The 21,022-nt window shown below is 49.4% G+C and overlaps 1 protein-coding gene across 1 annotated transcript; it reads right to left on the bottom strand.

Moving 5' to 3' along the window:
- Positions 1 to 1,684: 1,684 nt before the first annotated feature.
- LOC120048787 (lysM and putative peptidoglycan-binding domain-containing protein 2-like) lies at positions 1,685 to 19,123 on the bottom strand. Its single transcript, XM_038995010.1, has 3 exons — positions 18,629 to 19,123; positions 17,248 to 17,600; positions 1,685 to 2,197 (listed from the first exon to the last, which is right to left on the bottom strand). The coding sequence occupies exons 1-3, from the start codon at positions 18,878 to 18,880 to the stop codon at positions 2,146 to 2,148; spliced, it is 657 nt and encodes a 218-aa protein (XP_038850938.1). The 5' UTR covers positions 18,881 to 19,123; the 3' UTR covers positions 1,685 to 2,145.
- Positions 19,124 to 21,022: the final 1,899 nt, after the last annotated feature.

Genomic DNA, 21,022 nt, shown 5'->3' with positions numbered 1-21,022 from the left:
AATCTATTGTATTAAGGCTTTTAACTCAACCAAAAACAGTTGTGTTGTTCAGTATCATTTCAGCCCTGTATGTCCATCCTCTCCTCTTTGTTCTGGGGTAATTCCTTTGGGGCCCTGCAGGGGGCCCTGTTTGTGTCATTTCCATCTATCTGATTTGGGTAGTAGTGGGAAGTTGCCTCTAGATGCTGATCGTGGATCAGTTGTACATTTTCCCCACTAATGGTAAAGGTTAGGATTGTGGGAGGACAAGCTGATCCTAGATCTGTCCCCACCTATATGTCTCAGTATATTCAACATGTATACTACCACTCTAGACACAAAATTAAGTATTTTTAAATGTAAATATGTGTGATGTTTTTTCCAAAAATGTAAAAGCAATTAAAACATTGCCTTTCTTTATATGTGTAGTTGACTCCGGTAAAGAGAATATCAAAGGTTTCATCCCAAATGGCACCCTATTCCCTATAAAGTGCACTACTTCTGACCAGAGCCTTATGGGCCTTAATATGGAATAGGGTGCTATTTGGGATGCAAACTTTGTGTGAGACAATGTAGTTCCTCATGTTGCTACCTGACATTAAGAGGCAGGATTTTCAGCCAATATGGTTATTGATCGAGAGAGAGCTGATGCTACTAGAAGATATGAAGAAAGGCATAAGTTTGAATATTGAGTCACATTCCAGATGATTCTCCGTATAGTTACATCTATCCTGTGATCCTATGGAAACACATGAAGCTGTTCAACATGTTCAACTCTTCTTTCTTCAAACATTCAACTATCAGAGGGGCGGGTAGCCAGAGGCCCAGGCTTCTCACCTTATAGTCCAGTCAACAAGATGAGATTTGGAAGGATGCCACACGAGACGAGAGGAGAGGAACTCAGTAAAATGTACGACATTCATCATCAACAAAAACAACTAGGCAACCAAGAGAAGTCTGTTTTAAAGTTGCATTTATTCATCCTCAAAAATCAAGAAAAAGCACATTAAAACTCAGCCATGGTTTAATTTGTACAGTATTTCACACACTTAAAAACAACAGCACATTCACACTTCAAAAAGAGCTTTCCCTTTATGTCACCAATGAATGCTTCTAAAAAGGTAAACAAAACATTTAAAAGGCTTCACCACCCCTCCCATCCACAGCTTCACCACCCCTCCCATCCACAGCTTCACCACCCCTCCCATCCACAGCTTCACCACCCCTCCCATCCACAGCTTCACCACCCCTCCCATCCACAGCTTCACCACCCCTCCCATCCACAGCTTCTGGTGAGAATTCAGTCGAGGGATACATCCAAAATGGCACCCCATTGTCTATGTTATACACTCCTCTTGACCAAAACCCTACGGGCCCTGGTCAAAAGTAGTGAACCCTACGGGCCCTGGTCAAAAGTAGTGAACCCTACGGGCCCTGGTCAAAAGTAGTGAACCCTACGGGCCCTGGTCAAAAGTAGTGAACCCTACGGGCCCTGGTCAAAAGTAGTGAACCCTACGGGCCGTGGTCAAAAGTAGTGCACTACATAGGGAATAGGGAGCCATTTGGGATGCACACAATGTGGGGTATAAATAGGCTGCATTTATGGACGCAACCTAGTTTCAAACACGGAGGAGGAGGAGAGGAGGAAGAAGAGAGGAGGAGGAGGAAGAGAGGAGAAGGAGAGTTAGAGGAGGAGGAAAAGAGGAGAGGAGGAAGAAGAGAGGAGAGGAGGAAGAGAGGAGTAGGAGGAGGAAGAGGAGGTAATACTGGAGGCTTCTCCATCTATCTATCTATCCATCCATCTAGTGGACTGATGCTATTCTAGGAGGGATTGGATCATCAGAGTCACACCTGTGAGGGTTATTCTGTACAGCAGCAGCATGTAGACTTGTAGTGAGTGGATGAGTGTCATAGTAACAGACTACCTGCTGTTCAGATGATTGACAGCAGTTGAACAGTACAAAACCAGAAGAATACTAATAATACAACGTATGATAATGATACTAATATTAAAAAGGCAAAGGATGAATCCTCAGTTCAAACACTTAGACATGACGTCCAGTGTCATGGTTTGGTAAAAGAGAGGAAGGGAAAGGTAGGAAGGAGTGATGGGTGGACTTGTGGGTAGATGGGTGTTAATCAGGGCTTCAGGTAAACGAGTGTCCTTTAGATCTCCTGGTATGATGAAACAGGAAGTGTGTATTCCTCTTCACTGTCCCTGTGAACAAACAGAACACACACGTTAGCACGCACACACATATCAACACACACATAAACTGTACTGACCACATGCAGACTTTCCGCACCTCATCCACACTCACACCCACAGATATACACTCATCCACACTCACACCCACACAGATATACATACACTCATCCCACACACACCCACACAGATATACACTCATCCCACACCCCACACTCACCCACACAGATATACACTCATATCCACACAGACATACACTCGTCCCACACATACAGTGGGGAGAACTGCCGATTTTGCAGGTTTTCCTACTTACAAAGCATGTAGAGGTCCAGAAAATCATATTGTATGATTTTTAAGGAATTAATTAGCATTTTATTGCATGACATAAGTATTTGATACATCAGAAAAGCAGAACTTAATATTTGGTACAGAAACCTTTGTTTGCAATTACAGAGATCATACGTTTCCTGTAGTTCTTGACCAGGTTTGCACACACTGCAGCAGGGATTTTGGCCCACTCCTCCATACAGACCTTCTCCAGATCCTTCAGGTTTCGGGGCTGTCGCTGGGCAATACGGACTTTCAGCTCCCTCCAAAGATTTTCTATTGGGTTCAGGTCTGGACACTGGCTAGGCCACTCCAGGACCTTGAGATGCTTCTTACTGAGACACTCCTTAGTTGCCCTGGCTGTGTGTTTCGGGTCATTGTCATGCTGGAAGTCCCAGCCATGACCCATCTTCAATGCTCTTACTGAGATAAGGAGTTTGTTGGCCAAGATCCCGCAATACATGGCCCCATCCATCCTCCCCTCAATACGGTGCAGTCGTCCTGTCCCCTTTGCAGAAAAGCATCCCAAAGAATGATGTTTCCACCTCCATGCTTCACGGTTGGGATGGTGTTCTTGGGGTTGTACTCATCTTTCTTCTTCCTCCAAACACGGCGAGTGGAGTTTAGACCAAAAAGCTCTATTTTTGTCTCATCAGATCACATGACCTTCTCCCATTCCTCCTCTGGATCATCCAGATGGTCATTGGCAAACTTCAGACGGTCCTGGACATAAACTGGCTTGAGCAGGGGGACCTTGCGTGCGCTGCAGGATTTTAATCCATGACGGCGTAGTGTGTTACTAATGGTTTTCTTTGAGACTGTGGTCCCAGCTCTCTTCAGGTCATTGACCAGGTCCTGCCGTGTAGTTCTGGGCTGATCCCTCACCTTCCTCATGATCATTGATGCCCCACGAGGTGAGATCTTGCATGGAGCCCCAGACCGAGGGTGATTGACCGTCATCTTGAACTTCTTCCATTTTCTAATAATTGCGCCAACAGTTGTTGCCTTCTCACCAAGCTGCTTGCCTATTGTCCTGTAGCCCATCCCAGCCTTGTGCAGGTCTATAATTTTATCCCTGATGTCCTTACACAGCTCTCTGGTCTTGGCCATTGTGGAGATGTTGGAGTCTGTTTGATTGAGTGTGTGGACAGGTGTCTTTTATACAGGTAACGAGTTCAAACAGGTGCAGTTAATACAGGTAATGAGTGGAGAACAGGAGGACTTCTTAAAGAAAAACTAACAGGTCTGTGAGAGCCGGAATTCTTACTGGTTGGTAGGTGATCAAATACTTATGTCATGCAATAAAATGCAAATGAATTACTTAAAAATCATACAATGTGATTTTCTGGATTTTTGTTTTAGATTCCGCCTCTCACAGTTGAAGTGTACCTATGATACAAAATTACAGACCTCTACATGCTTTGTAAGTAGGAAAACCTGCAAAATCGGCAGTGTATCAAATACTTGTTCTCCCCACTGTATATACACACTCATCCACACTCACACTGTTATACACTCATCCACACTCACACCAACTCATCCACACACACACACCCACAGATACACTCATCCACACAGATATACACTCATCCACATACTGATATACACTCATCCACACACCCACACACAGATATATACTCATCCACACTCACACCCACAGATATACACTCATCCACACTCACAGATATACACTCATCCACACTCACACCCACACAGATATACACTCATCCACACTCACACCCACAGATATACACTCATCCACACTCACACACACACACATCACAATTGCTGCCACCAGACTGTTATTATTGCTAAATACTGCATCATTTAAACACTTGCCCCCCCAATCCCCCCTTCCCCAAAACACGTAAATATTGGACTATAAATGATCACTTCCTGTATTATAGTGATGTTAACATGTTTATTCTACTGAGACATTTACTTTATGTTCCTATTTTCATATTTTATCATTTCTTATTGTTGTTGCATCGTCCAGAAAGCACCTGCTGGTAAGCATTTAATTGGACGGTGTATACCATGTGTATTCTGTACATGTGACAAATACAACTAAATAACACACACAAGTCATCAACACACACTAACATAACATCCAGTGAATTCCCTCTATTTGCATATAGACACACCCTATAAGCTGGGTGTTTGCTAACTAAAGCCATCTCAGACCACAATATATATATATATATGTGTATGTGTGTGTGTGTGTGTGTGTGTGTGTCAGACTCAAACCCTAGTCATACAGTGTGTTTGCTCCAACAAGAGGCACGCTCCTGTTTCCTCACAGACGCCAGAGTAAACATAGACCTGGTGCCAGAACCAGACTGATAACTATACTGTTACTAACCACACAGAACCACACAGAACCAGACTGATAACTATACTGTTACTAACCACACAGAACCATACAGAACCAGACTGATAACTATACTGTTACTAACCACACAGAACCATACAGAACCAGACTGATAACTATACTGTTACTAACCACACAGAACCAGACTGATAACTATACTGTTACTAACCACACAGAACCATACAGAACCAGACTGATAACTATACTGTTACTAACCACACAGAACCATACAGAACCAGACTGATAACTATAATGTTACTAACCATACAGAACCAGACTGATACCTATACTGTTACTAACCACACAGAACCATACAGAACCAGACTGATAACTATACTGTTACTAACCACACAGAACCATACAGAACCAGACTGATAACTATACTGTTACTAACCACACAGAACCATACAGAACCAGACTGATAACTATACTGGTACTAACCACACAGAACCATACAGAACCAGACTGATAACTATACTGTTACTAACCACACAGAACCATACAGAACCAGACTGATAATTATACTGTTACTAACCACACAGAACCAGACAGATAACGATAATGTTACTAACCCCTCAGAACCAGACTGATAACTATACTGTTACTAACCACACAGAACCAGACTGATAACCATAAGGTTACTAACCACACAGAACCATACAGAACCAGACTGATACCTATACTGTTACTAACCACACAGAACCATACAGAACCAGACTGATAACTATAATGTTACTAACCACACAGTACCAGACTGATAACCATAAGGTTACTAACCATACAGAACCATACAGAACCAGACTGATAACTATAATGTTACTAACCACCCAGAACCAGACTGATAACTATACTGTTACTAACCACATAGAACCAGACTGATAACTATAATGTTACTAACCACACAGTACCAGACTGATAACTATAATGTTACTAACCACACAGTACCAGACTGATAACCATAATGTTACTAACCATACAGAACCATACAGAACCAGACTGATAACTATAATGTTACTAACCACCCAGAACCAGACTGATAACTATACTGTTACTAACCACACAGAACCAGACTGATAACTATAATGTTACTAACCACACAGTACCAGACTGATAACCATAATGTTACTAACCATACAGAACCATACAGAACCAGACTGATAACTATAATGTTACTAACCACCCAGAACCAGACTGATAACTATAATGTTACTAACCACACAGTACCAGACTGATAACCATAATGTTACTAACCACACAGAACCATACAGAACCCAACTGATAACTATACTGTTACTAACCACACAGAACCATACAGAACCAGACTGATAACTATACTGTTACTAACCACACAGAACCATACAGAACCAGACTGATAACTATAATGTTACTAACCACACAGAACCAGACTGATAACTATACTGTTACTAACCACACAGAACCAGACTGATAACTATACTGTTACTAACCACACAGAACCAGACTGATAACTATACTGTTACTAACCACACAGAACCAGACTGATAACTATACTGTTACTAACCACACAGAACCAGACTGATAACTATACTGTTACTAACCACACAGAACCAGACTGATAACTATACTGTTACTAACCACACAGAACCAGACTGATAACTATACTGTTACTAACCACACAGAACCATACTGATAACTATACTGTTACTAACCACACAGAACCAGACTGATAACTATACTGTTACTAACCACACAGAACCACACAGAACCAGACTGATAACTATACTGTTACTAACCACACAGAACCATACAGAACCAGACTGATAACTATACTGTTACTAACCACACAGAACCATACAGAACCAGACGGATAACTATAATGTTACTAACCACACAGAACCATACAGAACCAGACTGATAACTATACTGTTACTAACAACACAGAACCATACAGAACCAGACGGATAATTATAATGTTACTAACCACACAGAACCAGACTGATAACTATACTGTTACTAACCCCTCAGAACCAGACTGATAACTATACTGTTACTAACCATACAGGTCCAGACTGATAACTATACTGTTACTAACCATACAGGTCCTTGGCTGGCGGATGTACTGTAGTACCATACAGCTGAAACATAGCTATATAGATATGGCTCTGGTATCACAGGAGGCTGGTGAGGAGAGGCCGGTTCATAATAAATTATGGAATGGATTATATTGAATGGTATCAAAGACATGGAAACAATGCGTTTGATACCATTCCATTTATTCTGTTCCAGCCATAACTATGAGCCTGTCCTCCCCAATGAAGGTGCCACCAGCCGCCTGTGTCATATACACTTAGCACCTTCCATCTTCTCTCCATCCCTCCTTACCACCTTCCATCTTCTCTCCATCCCTCCTTACCACCTTCCATCTTCTCTCCATCCCTCCTTAGCACCTTCCATCTTCTCTCCATCCCTCCTTACCACCTTCCATCTTCTCTCCATCCCTCCTTACCACCTTCCATCTTCTCTCCATCCCTCCGTAGCACCTTCCATCTTCTCTCCATCTCTCCTTAGCACCTTCCATCTTCTCTCCATCTCTCCTTACCACCTTCCTTCACACCTTCCATCTTCTCTCCCACTCTCTTTCCTCTCCTTCATTTAGTCCTTGCTTCCCTAATACACACATACCCTGATTCTCTCCCTCTCGCTTTCCTGGCAGATCTATAATTAGCTGATAGATCAGTCTGCAGAGGGTTGAGGCCTCCTATGTGACCTAATAGGGATGCATCGCAATAGCCTACAGTCGAGCTTGGACCATAAACCCCAAATTACCAATACCGACATTTCTAACTCATACCCAAGCAATTTTCCCCCTAGACTGTTTTCAGATAAGTGGACAGGAAGGAGAGGTGGACAGGAAGGAGAGGTGGACAGGAAGGAGAGGTGGACAGGAAGGAGAGGTGGACAGGAAGGAGAGGTGGAGGTGAAAGAGTGGTGGACAGGAAGGAGAGGTGGACAGGAAGGAGAGGTGGACAGGAAGGAGAGGTGGACAGGAAGGAGAGGTGGACAGGAAGGAGAGGTGGACAGGAAGGAGAGGTGGAGGTGAAAGAGTGGTGGACAGGAAGGAGAGAGGAGTGGACAGGAAGGAGAGAGGAGTGGACAGGAAGGAGAGAGGAGTGGACAGGAAGGAGAGAGGAGTGGACAGGAAGGAGAGAGGAGTGGAGTGGACAGGAAGGAGAGAGGAGTGGACAGGAAGGAGAGAGGGACAGGAAGGAGAGCTGGACAGGAAGGAGAGGTGGACAGGAAGGATAGGTAGACAGGAAGGAGAGGTGGACAGGAAGGAGAGGTGGACAGGAAGGAGAGGTGGACAGGAAGGAGAGGTGGACAGGAAGGAGAGGTGGACAGGAAGGAGAGGTGGACAGGAAGGAGAGGTGGACAGGAAGGAGAGGTGGACAGGAAGGAGAGGTGGACAGGAAGGAGAGGTGGACAGGAAGGAGAGGTGGACTGGAAGGAGAGGTGGACAGGAAGGAGAGGTGGACAGGAAGGAGAGGTAGACAGGAAGGAGAGGTGGACAGGAAGGAGAGGTGGACAGGAAGGAGAGGTGGACAGGAAGGAGAGGTGGACAGGAAGGAGAGGTAGACAGGAAGGATAGGTAGACAGGAAGGAGAGGTGGACAGGAAGGAGAGGTAGACAGGAAGGAGAGGTGGACAGGGAGGAGAGGTGGAGGTGACAAGGAGAGGAAGCCTCTATCACCTTAATTATTAGATAATAGTAATTAGGTCAGCCTGCTGCTGTGACCTGAGCACCGTGTGACCTGAGCACCATACTGCTCCCCGAGCATTGTTCATCCATTATTCAGACTCAATAAGGCACCACGGCAACCCACATTCCAATTAGACCAGCAGGTGTGTGTGTCTCAGAGTGACAGCACAGACTGCCTGTTACCAACTATGACTGTGCTCAGCTGCAGAACATCTAACCCAGTTTCCAGTACCAAGTCTCAGATCATGTAAAGCTTGCTTTACTCCATAGCTTCAAAACTATATTAAAACTATATTTAAAACTAAATTTCTCTTTCATCCATAGCTCTGTATTAAACATTTTGAGAGTGGTTACATTTCTCCAGCCGCATCCCTCAACTGTTAACCAAAACAAGTGGCAGGGTGACGGCTTGTTGTTTTCTAATCCCAGATTGCCCGTTTAAACCACAGAGCACTGAACCCTAATGTTAAACCACAGAGCACTGAACCCTAATGCTGCCCAGCTGTAGGTTGATCAGGTTATGGTCTCCTTAGAGACCTGGGGACGTAGGCATCAACCCTCCGGGGACGTAGGCATCAACCCTCCGGGGACGTAGGCATCAACCCTCCGGGGACGTAGGCATCAACCCTCCGGGGACGTAGGCATCAACCCTCCGGGGACGTAGGCATCAACCCTCCGGGGACGTAGGCATCAACCCTCCGGGGACGTAGGCATCAACCCTCCGGGGACGTAGGCATCAACCCTCCGGGGACGTAGGTATCAACCCTCTGGGGACGTAGGTATCAACCCTCTGGGGAAGTAGGTATCAACCCTCCGGGGACGTAGGTATCAAGCCTCCGGGGACGTTTGTTCTCAAGTGAACAAAATGTGAATGAAAACTAGTTGCCGTCGAATGACAACAAACACTTAATTGAAGAATCCGCACTGTTGACCAATCACCAACGAAGGATCGTAGACTTCAGCTACCGAAGAAAAAACGTGCTCAAACAGACGGAAAGATGGTATATATGGTATATGGTAAGCCTTATTCCTTGTGATCTAAAAGGCTAAACTGATCCTAGATCACCACTCCTACTCTGAGACACTTTGTGGATGCAGCCCCTGGCCTAGCCAGGGAGAGAGCGCAGTTACTGCCAGCGTGACTCAGGACTGACTTGGCAGTTCCTCTAACTTAAATAGTATGTGTGTGTGTGGAGAGAGTGCGTGCATTAGTGTGCACATGCCAGTCAACTTGCCGATCTTCACAGACGTGACTGTGTCTCAGCACGCATAGTCAGCGAGACAAGCTCAGGCCTGACTTATGCTGAATTCCAAATAGACCCCACTCCCCTAGACGGCCCCTACTCCACTAGACGGCCCCTACTCCACTAGACGGCCCCTACTCCCCTAGAGAGACCCTACTCCCCTAGAGAGACCCTACTCCCCGAGAGAGACCCTACTCCCCTAGACGGCCCCTACTCCCCTAGACGGCCCCTACTCCCCTAGAGAGACCCTACTCCCCTAGACGGCCCCTACTCCACTAGACGGCCCCTACTCCACTAGAGAGACCCTACTCCCCTAGAGAGACCCTACTCCCCTAGAGAGACCCTACTCCCCTAGAGAGACCCTACTCCCCTAGAGAGACCCTACTCCCCTAGAGGGACCCTACTCCCCTAGAGGGACCCTACTCCCCTAGACGGACCCTACTCCCCTAGACGGACCCTACTCCCCTAGACGGACCCTACTCCACTAGAGAGACCCTACTCCACTAGAGACCCTACTCCCCTAAACGTCCCCTACTCCACTAGAGACCCTACTCCCCTAGGCGGCCCCTACTCCCCTAGAGAGACCCTACTCCCCTAGGCGGCCCCTACTCCCCTAGGCGGCCCCTACTCCCCTAGAGAGACCCTACTCCCCTAGAGAGACCCTACTCCCCTAGAGACCCTACTCCCCTAGAGACCCTACTCCCCTAGAGGGACCCTACTCCCCTAGACGGCCCCTACTCCACTAGAGAGACCCTACTCCTCTAGAGATACCCTACTCCCATAAACGGCCCCTACTCCACTAGAGACCCTACTCCCCTAGGCGGCCCCTACTCCCCTAGAGAGACCCTACTCCCCTAGAGAGACCCTACTCCACTAGAGAGAGACCCTACTCCACTAGAGAGAGACCCTACTCCACTAGAGAGAGACCCTACTCCACTAGAGAGAGACCCTACTCCACTAGAGAGAGACCCTACTCCACTAGAGAGAGACCCTACTCCCCTAGAGAGACCCTACTCCACTAGACGGCCCCTACTCCACTAGACGGCCCCTACTCCACTAGACGGCCCCTACTCCCCTAGACGGACCCTACTCCCCTAGACGGACCCTACTCCCCTAGACGGACCCTACTCCACTAGAGACCCTACTCCCCTAGACGGACCCTACTCCCCTAGAGAGACCCTACTCCCCTAGAGAGACCCTACTCCACTAGAGAGAGACCCTACTCCACTAGAGAGAGACCCTACTCCACTAGAGAGAGACCCTACTCCACTAGAGAGAGACCCTACTCCACTAGAGAGAGACCCTACTCCACTAGAGAGAGACCCTACTCCTCTAGAGAGACCCTACTCCTCTAGAGAGACCCTACTCCACTAGACGGCCCCTACTCCACTAGACGGCCCCTACTCCACTAGACGGCCCCTACTCCCCTAGACGGACCCTACTCCCCTAGACGGCCCATACTCCACTAGACGGCCCCTACTCCACTAGACGGCCCCTACTCCCCTAGAGAGACCCTACTCCACTAGAGAGAGACCCTACTCCACTAGAGAGAGACCCTACTCCACTAGAGAGAGACCCTACTCCTCTAGAGAGACCCTACTCCTCTAGAGAGACCCTACTCCCCTAGACGGACCCTACTCCCCTAGACGGACCCTACTCCCCTAGAGAGACCCTACTCCACTAGAGAGACCCTACTCCACTAGAGAGAGACCCTACTCCACTAGAGAGAGACCCTACTCCACTAGAGAGAGACCCTACTCCACTAGAGAGAGACCCTACTCCACTAGAGAGAGACCCTACTCCACTAGAGAGAGACCCTACTCCTCTAGAGAGACCCTACTCCTCTAGAGAGACCCTACTCCACTAGACGGCCCCTACTCCACTAGACGGCCCCTACTCCACTAGACGGCCCCTACTCCACTAGACGGCCCCTACTCCCCTAGACGGACCCTACTCCCCTAGACGGCCCATACTCCACTAGACGGCCCCTACTCCACTAGACGGCCCCTACTCCCCTAGAGAGACCCTACTCCACTAGAGAGAGACCCTACTCCACTAGAGAGAGACCCTACTCCACTAGAGAGAGACCCTACTCCACTAGAGAGAGACCCTACTCCTCTAGAGAGACCCTACTCCTCTAGAGAGACCCTACTCCCCTAGACGGACCCTACTCCCCTAGACGGCCCCTACTCCCCTAGAGGGACCCTACTCCCCTAGACGGCCCCTACTCCACTAGAGAGACCCTACTCCTCTAGAGATACCCTACTCCCATAAACGGCCCCTACTCCACTAGAGACCCTACTCCCCTAGGCGGCCCCTACTCCCCTAGAGAGACCCTACTCCCCTAGAGAGACCCTACTCCACTAGAGAGAGACCCTACTCCACTAGAGAGAGACCCTACTCCACTAGAGAGAGACCCTACTCCACTAGAGAGAGACCCTACTCCCCTAGAGAGACCCTACTCCACTAGACGGCCCCTACTCCACTAGACGGCCCCTACTCCACTAGAGGGACCCTACTCCCCTAGACGGACCCTACTCCCCTAGACGGACCCTACTCCCCTAGACGGACCCTACTCCACTAGAGAGACCCTACTCCACTAGAGAGACCCTACTCCACTAGAGAGACCCTACTCCCCTAGAGAGACCCTACTCCCCTAGAGAGACCCTACTCCCCTAGAGAGAGACCCTACTCCACTAGAGAGAGACCCTACTCCACTAGAGAGAGACCCTACTCCACTAGAGAGAGACCCTACTCCACTAGAGAGAGACCCTACTCCTCTAGAGAGACCCTACTCCTCTAGAGAGACCCTACTCCACTAGACGGCCCCTACTCCACTAGACGGCCCCTACTCCACTAGACGGCCCCTACTCCCCTAGACGGACCCTACTCCCCTAGACGGCCCATACTCCACTAGACGGCCCCTACTCCACTAGACGGCCCCTACTCCCCTAGAGAGACCCTACTCCACTAGAGAGAGACCCTACTCCACTAGAGAGAGACCCTACTCCACTAGAGAGAGACCCTACTCCCCTAGAGGGACCCTACTCCCCTAGAGGGACCCTACTCCCCTAGACGGACCCTACTCCCCTAGACGGACCCTACTCCCCTAGACGGACCCTACTCCACTAGAGAGACCCTACTCCACTAGAGAGACCCTACTCCACTAGAGAGAGACCCTACTCCACTAGAGAGAGACCCTACTCCACTAGAGAGAGACCCTACTCCACTAGAGAGAGACCCTACTCCTCTAGAGAGACCCTACTCCTCTAGAGAGACCCTACTCCACTAGACGGCCCCTACTCCACTAGACGGCCCCTACTCCACTAGACGGCCCCTACTCCACTAGACGGCCCCTACTCCCCTAGACGGCCCCTACTCCCCTAGACGGCCCATACTCCACTAGACGGCCCCTACTCCACTAGACGGCCCCTACTCCCCTAGAGAGACCCTACTCCACTAGAGAGAGACCCTACTCCACTAGAGAGAGACCCTACTCCACTAGAGAGAGACCCTACTCCACTAGAGAGAGACCCTACTCCACTAGAGAGAGACCCTACTCCACTAGAGAGAGACCCTACTCCTCTAGAGAGACCCTACTCCTCTAGAGAGACCCTACTCCCCTAGACGGACCCTACTCCCCTAGACGGCCCCTACTCCCCTAGAGAGACCCTACTCCCCTAGACGGCCCCTACTCCCCTAGAGAGACCCTACTCCCCTAGACGGCCCCTACTCCACTAGACGGCCCCTACTCCACTAGAGAGACCCTACTCCCCTAGAGAGACCCTACTCCCCTAGAGACCCTACTCCCCTAGACGGCCCCTACTCCCCTAGACGGCCCCTACTCCCCTAGACGGCCCCTACTCCCCTAGACGGCCCCTACTCCCCTAGACGGCCCCTACTCCCCTAGAGAGACCCTACTCCCCTAGACGGCCCCTACTCCACTAGACGGCCCCTACTCCACTAGAGAGACCCTACTCCCCTAGAGAGACCCTACTCCCCTAGAGACCCTACTCCCCTAGAGACCCTACTCCCCTAGACGGACCCTACTCCCCTAGACGGACCCTACTCCCCTAGACGGCCCCTACTCCACTAGACGGCCCCTACTCCACTAGAGACCCTACTCCCCTAAACGTCCCCTACTCCACTAGAGACCCTACTCCCCTAGGCGGCCCCTACTCCCCTAGAGAGACCCTACTCCCCTAGGCGGCCCCTACTCCCCTAGGCGGCCCCTACTCCCCTAGAGAGACCCTACTCCCCTAGGCGGCCCCTACTCCCCTAGGCGGCCCCTACTCCCCTAGGCGGCCCCTACTCCCCTAGGCGGCCCCTACTCCCCTAGGCGGCCCCTACTCCCCTAGGCGGCCCCTACTCCCCTAGAGAGACCCTACTCCCCTAGAGACCCTACTCCCCTAGAGACCCTACTCCCCTAGAGACCCTACTCCCCTAGAGAGACCCTACTCCCCTAGACGGCCCCTACTCCACTAAACGGCCCCTACTCCCCTAGAGACCCTACTCCCCTAAACGTCCCCTACTCCACTAGAGACCCTACTCCCCTAGGCGGCCCCTACTCCCCTAGAGAGACCCTACTCCCCTAGAGGGACCCTACTCCCCTAGAGGGACCCTACTCCCCTAGAGGGACCCTACTCCACTAGAGAGACCCTACTCCTCTAGAGATACCCTACTCCCATAAACGGCCCCTACTCCACTAGAGACCCTACTCCCCTAGGCGGCCCCTACTCCCCTAGAGAGACCCTACTCCCCTAGAGAGACCCTACTCCACTAGAGAGAGACCCTACTCCACTAGAGAGAGACCCTACTCCACTAGAGAGAGACCCTACTCCACTAGAGAGAGACCCTACTCCACTAGAGAGAGACCCTACTCCACTAGAGAGAGACCCTACTCCACTAGAGAGAGACCCTACTCCACTAGAGAGAGACCCTACTCCACTAGAGAGAGACCCTACTCCCCTAGAGAGACCCTACTCCCCTAGACGGCCCCTACTCCCCTAGACGGCCCCTACTCCACTGGTCGGACCCTACTCCCCTAGACGGCCCCTACTCCCCTAGACGGCCCCTACTCCCCTAGAAGGACCCTACTCCCCTAGACGGACCCTACTCCACTAGACGGACCCTACTCCACTAGACGGACCCTACTCCCCTAGACGGACCCTACTCCCCTAGAGAGACCCTACTCCCCTAGAGAGACCCTACTCCCCTAGAGAGACCCTACTCCCCTAGAGAGACCCTACTCCACTAGAGAGAGACCCTACTCCACTAGAGAGAGACCCTACTCCACTAGAGAGAGACCCTACTCCACTAGAGAGAGACCCTACTCCACTAGAGAGAGACCCTACTCCACTAGAGAGAGACCCTACTCCACTAGAGAGAGACCCTACTCCTCTAGAGAGACCCTACTCCTCTAGAGAGACCCTACTCCCCTAGACGGCCCCTACTCCACTAGACGGACCCTACTCCACTAGACGGACCCTACTCCCCTAGACGGACCCTACTCCCCTAGACGGCCCCTACTCCACTAGACGGCCCCTACTCCACTAGACGGCCCCTACTCCCCTAGAGAGACCCTACTCCACTAGAGAGAGACCCTACTCCACTAGAGAGAGACCCTACTCCTCTAGAGAGACCCTACTCCCCTAGAGAGACCCTACTCCCCTAGACGGCCCCTACTCCACTAGACGGCCCCTACTCCACTAGACGGCCCCTACTCCACTAGACGGCCCCTACTCCACTAGACAGCCCCTACTCCCCTAGACGGACCCTACTCCCCTAGACGGCCCCTACTCCCCTAGACGGCCCCTACTCCACTAGACGGCCCCTACTCCCCTAGACGGCCCCTACTCCCCTAGACGGCCCCTACTCCACTAGACGGCCCCTACTCCACTAGACGGCCCCTACTCCCCTAGACGGCCCCTACTCCCCTAGACGGCCCCTACTCCACTAGACGGCCCCTACTCCCCTAGACGGCCCCTACTCCCCTAGACGGCCCCTACTCCACTAGACGGCCCCTACTCCACTAGACGGCCCCTACACCACTAGACGGCCCCTACTCCACTAGACGGCCCCTACTCCACTAGACTCCTGAAATCTGAAATGGTTGAATAGGTGGAGGACTTCTCCCTCCCTCCCTCTTTCAGTCTTCCCTTTCTATCTCACTCTTCCTCTCTTTCTCAGTCTTGGATCTACAAACTACTCTGCAAAAACAAAACATGTCATTGCTTGTTGTTTGCTTGTCTCTCAGTCGTGTAACGTCATCCGTTTGGAATGTAATCTGAGCAGTAATAGAGGTTTAACAGATAGGCTGTACTGAGAGTCAGGTGGCCTGGGATCAGACCAAGACACTGTGGATGGACATCTCTCTCTCCTGACGCATCAGTACACACACACAGGGTGAAGGCATCTGCAGTGACAACATCTTCTGCTCTCAGCCTCCTACGCGCACACTCACTCACTGTCTCTCTCACACACACACACCTGATCTCAGTCCCTCACCACCCACAGTTTGGCAGGAAGTCTGCATGACTCAACATTTATGACTAGCAGCCAATCGCAGGCCAGGAGAGAAGGGCACTGGCCAGTGGGAACTCAGAATCCGACAGGCATCCGTCACCTGCATCTGCGTAAGCAGGACGCCACACTTCCACAGGCAGCTTTCTGATTCGACGTCTCGCTCACAGGCAGTCTGCTGATTTGACTGCTGGTTTGAGTGATGCGCCTGGACGAAGCAACTTTTAACTAAGACAAGAGTTGGCTAAAGGACAACTGCTAGTCTGAATTTCTAGTCTGAAAACCACTGCTAGCTCCTACCACTTCGTTAGACTTGAGGATTTGTGTTACCTACCCCAAGCTGATTGGTTTTATCTTAGCGGGCGAACACGTCCTGTGGTATGCAGAAGGGATAAGGTGAATGGTTGTCAACTCAGTTGTTCAGTTCAATGTGGTTCACTGAGTGTGCCAGGGGCAAATCTGACATTGAACACTATTTCAAATGGCACCCTATTCCGAACATAGGGCTATGGTCAAAAGTAGAGCACTATAGGCTCCCGAGTGGCGCAGCGGTCTAAGTGCTGGAGGCGTCACTACAGACCCTGGTTCGATTCCAGGCTGTGTCACAACCGGCCGTGATTGGGAGTCCCATAGGGCGGCGCAAAATTGGCCCAGCGTTGTCCGTGTTAGGGTTTGGCCGGGGTAGGCCGTCATTGTAAATAAGAGTCTGTTCTTAACTGACTTGCCGAGTTAAATAAAGCTTAAATAAAAATAAATAAATAGGCCCTGTTCAAAAAGTAATGTACTAAATATGGACTAAGGTGCCATTTTGGACGAAACCCATGTGACTGGCTATCACCACATTGGCGTATTCCAACTCTTACCTCACTTCCTCTTCTTTGAGCCTGCGTGCTGCCTGCTTAGACTGTTTAATCTGCAAGTCCAGTCTGTGCAGGAAGTCTTGAGCCGACAGCTCTTCTGGCTGGGGCCGTTTATAACTACTACTGTCCTTATCCCCAGGCCCAGGGGCCGGAGGCGGCGAGGGGCCCTCCTCAGTGTCCCTGTCCTGCCCCACACACAGGGGGTTGTAGTCCTGGTGCTGGGGATCTCCGTCGGGGGACTCTAGAGACAGGCCGTTGAAGGGAGAGGTCTCTGAGACCACAGGGATGTTGAGGGTGTTACGCAGGAAGATACAGTCGTTACTGAACAGCTTGTTAGTCCTCTTGATCTGCTCCATCTGGAATCATATATGTGACATAACGATTATAACACATTAATAACATGGTATAACAAAACAATAACAGTATTAATAACAGGTTAACAAAGCAATAACATCAGTATTAATAACTGCAGTCACAAAGCAGTCATAACATAAATAGAAATACTAACAAGATTGTAATAACACAAGGCAGTAACAACAGTATCAATACTGATAGAAATGTAGGTAGTAACACATGTTGTTATTGAGTGAGAGATGAGCAATGTACTCTGTCAGGAAGTACATTGTCTGTCAGGAAGACAGACACTCCTAGAAGCCCCTAGGGCAGGGATGGGCTACTCCAGTCCTGGAGGGACAGTGTGTGCAAGCGTTTGTTTCACCACAACACTAACACACCAGATTAAAGGAAAACCAGCACACTGTGCTCCTTCAGGACTGGAGTAGTCCACAATGGTCATCAGTGACAGTGAGCTACAGAGATGGGAATGATGACTGCCAAACACTGCACGTGGCTGAAGTTGCTCACACAAGACCCTTTGTGTAACCTGTTCGTTCCAGTACTCTATTGCACTGGTGTCCTACAGGTATGGAGACAGTAGCCAACAGTGCTACACTGTAGCACATTCTGTTATGAGTCATGATGACCATGTTGTTAATGCAACAATGTAGCTAATGTGGAGCAGGGACGCAACGCTCAGGCCTTGAATGGGATGAAATCTGATACTGAAGTTTCTGGGTCGAAGCCTGCCCAGTCCGTCCGTTGCATTCAGGTATCATGAGAGTCATAAAGTCATAAATGTTTGGATCTAAGAATAATTGAATCGTGTAGTAGGTCTATGCTAGTTCAATCTTGCAAGCCCTGGTTTTATTATACTCGCGACCATGATATGACAGCGTAGCAAATAGGTGGTCCCAAAAAATGCTCGCATGCATGACAGTTGATGAAAACAAATGCGCGGTGAATGAGATTTCACATTTTAATATCCACAACCATAACACACAAGACATTCACACAAGACGTGTGTGTGTGCCGGTAATAACCTTACCGTTACTTCGTATTTGAGGGCTATGCCCTGCAAAGTGTCGCTGTCTGTGACCCGATGCTCTATGTATTTCTCGCCGAGAGAAGCCGCGACGCTAGCCGTACTCCCGTAAGACCGGATCTTGGTTCGGGCCAGACTCTGAGACAGTTCACTATCGGATTCTGAACCGGACCGGGACCGGGGAAAGATGGGCTGTCCGATACCAAACCTCGCTCCACCATCCCTCATCGGCAGGACAGGCGAGTACTCCGCCATCTTCTCTCGGTAGCTGCTGGTTGGTTTGTGATGCGCCGACTGCACTCAGCTAACCTGGGCTAGGAGGTAGCCAAGTGGCTGGCTAGCTTACTCAGTCAGGCTGCGGGAAGATTGCCATTTCTAGTTTGGTGACACATGTCGATCCTGTGTGAATGTGGCATATTTCAGGTCAGGCAAAACCGAGCCGTTCGCTATTTGGTGCCACAGACAGACAGACAGACAGACAGACACTCACAGACAGTCGTTACTTACTTACGTTGCATACGTAAAAAAAAAACGTGGAACGCTCGGTGTGAATTTGGGGCAATGCAATTGGATACGCACTCCAGCGTGTCTTCGCCGCTCCACGCTTGTGACGTCACCAGTGTCATTTGAGAGCACAGTTTTGGCATACTGCCAGCTAGGGCCCAAACATGCAGATGTTGTTTTACAGTAGGCCTATCTGATTAAAAAACTGTCAGTCTACTTTAAAAAATATATATATGTTCACACCAAACCATTGTGAAATAGAGTGAATATATACTTTATTGTCGATTTGATTAGAATAGCACCCATGGATGGAGAGCAATTTTGGGGTTAAGTGCCTTGCTCAAGGACACAGCAGTGGTTTGTGGGCCTACCTACCAGCCTGAGGCTGCTGCTATTGCCTGGTTGTCCTTCTTGGTAAGTTTCATGTCCCTGTGAGCTATGTGTCTGTGGAATGTAACAATGACCAGGGACACAGGGGCAGGGGAGGAGGAGAGGGGGGGGGGGGGGGGGGTGATGGGGGGAGGGAATATGGGGGAGGTATAGGTAGGGAGAAATCATTTTCATGTGGGAAGAACATTCAGCAACCCACGTCACCAATGTGATTCCTTGTGAGTGTGTGTGATTATTTCACTTTTGTTTATTCATTTCACTTGCTTTGACAATGTAAACATATTTCCCATAAAGCCTCTTGAATTGAATTGACTATTAACACACTGTAAATAGCCGTAATATTTGAAATGTGTCTATTCCTTTGAAACTTCTGAGTGTAACGTTTACTGTTCATTTTTGATTGATTATTTCACTTTTATTTAATATCTATTTCACTTGCATTGGCAATGTAAACTTATGTTTCCCATGCCAATAAAGCCCTTTGAATTGAATTGAGATTGGGAGAGAGAGAGAGAGAGAGAGAGAGAGAGAGAGAGAGAGAGCGAGAGAGAAAGAGAGAGAGAGAGGACCAACCCAGTGACCACCACAAGTGTTACATATCAAATTCTTATTGACTGGATTTTTAAGAAGAACTTAAGATGTGCTATCTTGTCTTTGTACTTTTCCATCAATGGGGATGGTGGTTTGGGAGAGTCTCTCATAGAGGAGTGGATGGTGGTTTGGGAGAGTCTCTCATAGAGGAGTGGATGGTGGTTTGGGAGAGTCTCTCATAGAGAGGAGTGGATGGTGGTTTGGGAGAGTCTCTCATAGAGGAGTGGATGGTGGTTTGGGAGAGTCTCTCATAGAGAGGAGTGGATGGTGGTTTGGGAGAGTCTCTCATAGAGAGGAGTGGACGGTGGTTTGGGAGAGTCTCTCATAGAGAGGAGTGGATGGTGGTTTGGGAGAGTCTCTCATGGAGAGGAGTGGATGGTGGTTTGGGAGAGTCTCTCATAGAGAGGAGTGGATGGTGGTTTGGGAGAGTCTCTCATAGAGAGGAGTGGATGGTGGGAGAGTCTCTCATAGAGAGGAGTGGATGGTGGTTTGGGAGAGTCTCTCATAGAGAGGAGTGGATGGTGGTTTGGGAGAGTCTCTCATGGAGAGGAGTGGATGGTGGTTTGGGAGAGTCTCTCATAGAGAGGAGTGGATGGTGGTTTGGGAGAGACTGTCAGAGAGGACTGCTCTCTATAGTCTGTCTCTTCTCAGATGACATGAAGAGGAAGCAGGGACAGATTGGGACCAGAAACCGGACCACTTTTTTATCACGAGGCCCCCATATTAGTCAAACAATGATCATTTTGCGCAAATACACAAATTTAGACAGGCCCACAGGGCTAAAAATGGACCAGTTCACCTGGCATTTACCTGCAATGTCCTATGACCAGTCCTCCCCTGAGAGGAAGTGTATATGTGTCTTTATAGCAGACATGTTCCGAAAACAAACACATTTCCATGACAATCAACCAC

This window comes from Salvelinus namaycush, chromosome 1 (assembly GCF_016432855.1).
Source record: "Salvelinus namaycush isolate Seneca chromosome 1, SaNama_1.0, whole genome shotgun sequence".
NCBI classification, from domain to species: Eukaryota; Metazoa; Chordata; class Actinopteri; order Salmoniformes; family Salmonidae; genus Salvelinus; species Salvelinus namaycush.
The sequence above is the reverse complement of the archived record's forward strand: the minus strand, read 5'-3'. Positions and strand labels throughout refer to the sequence as shown.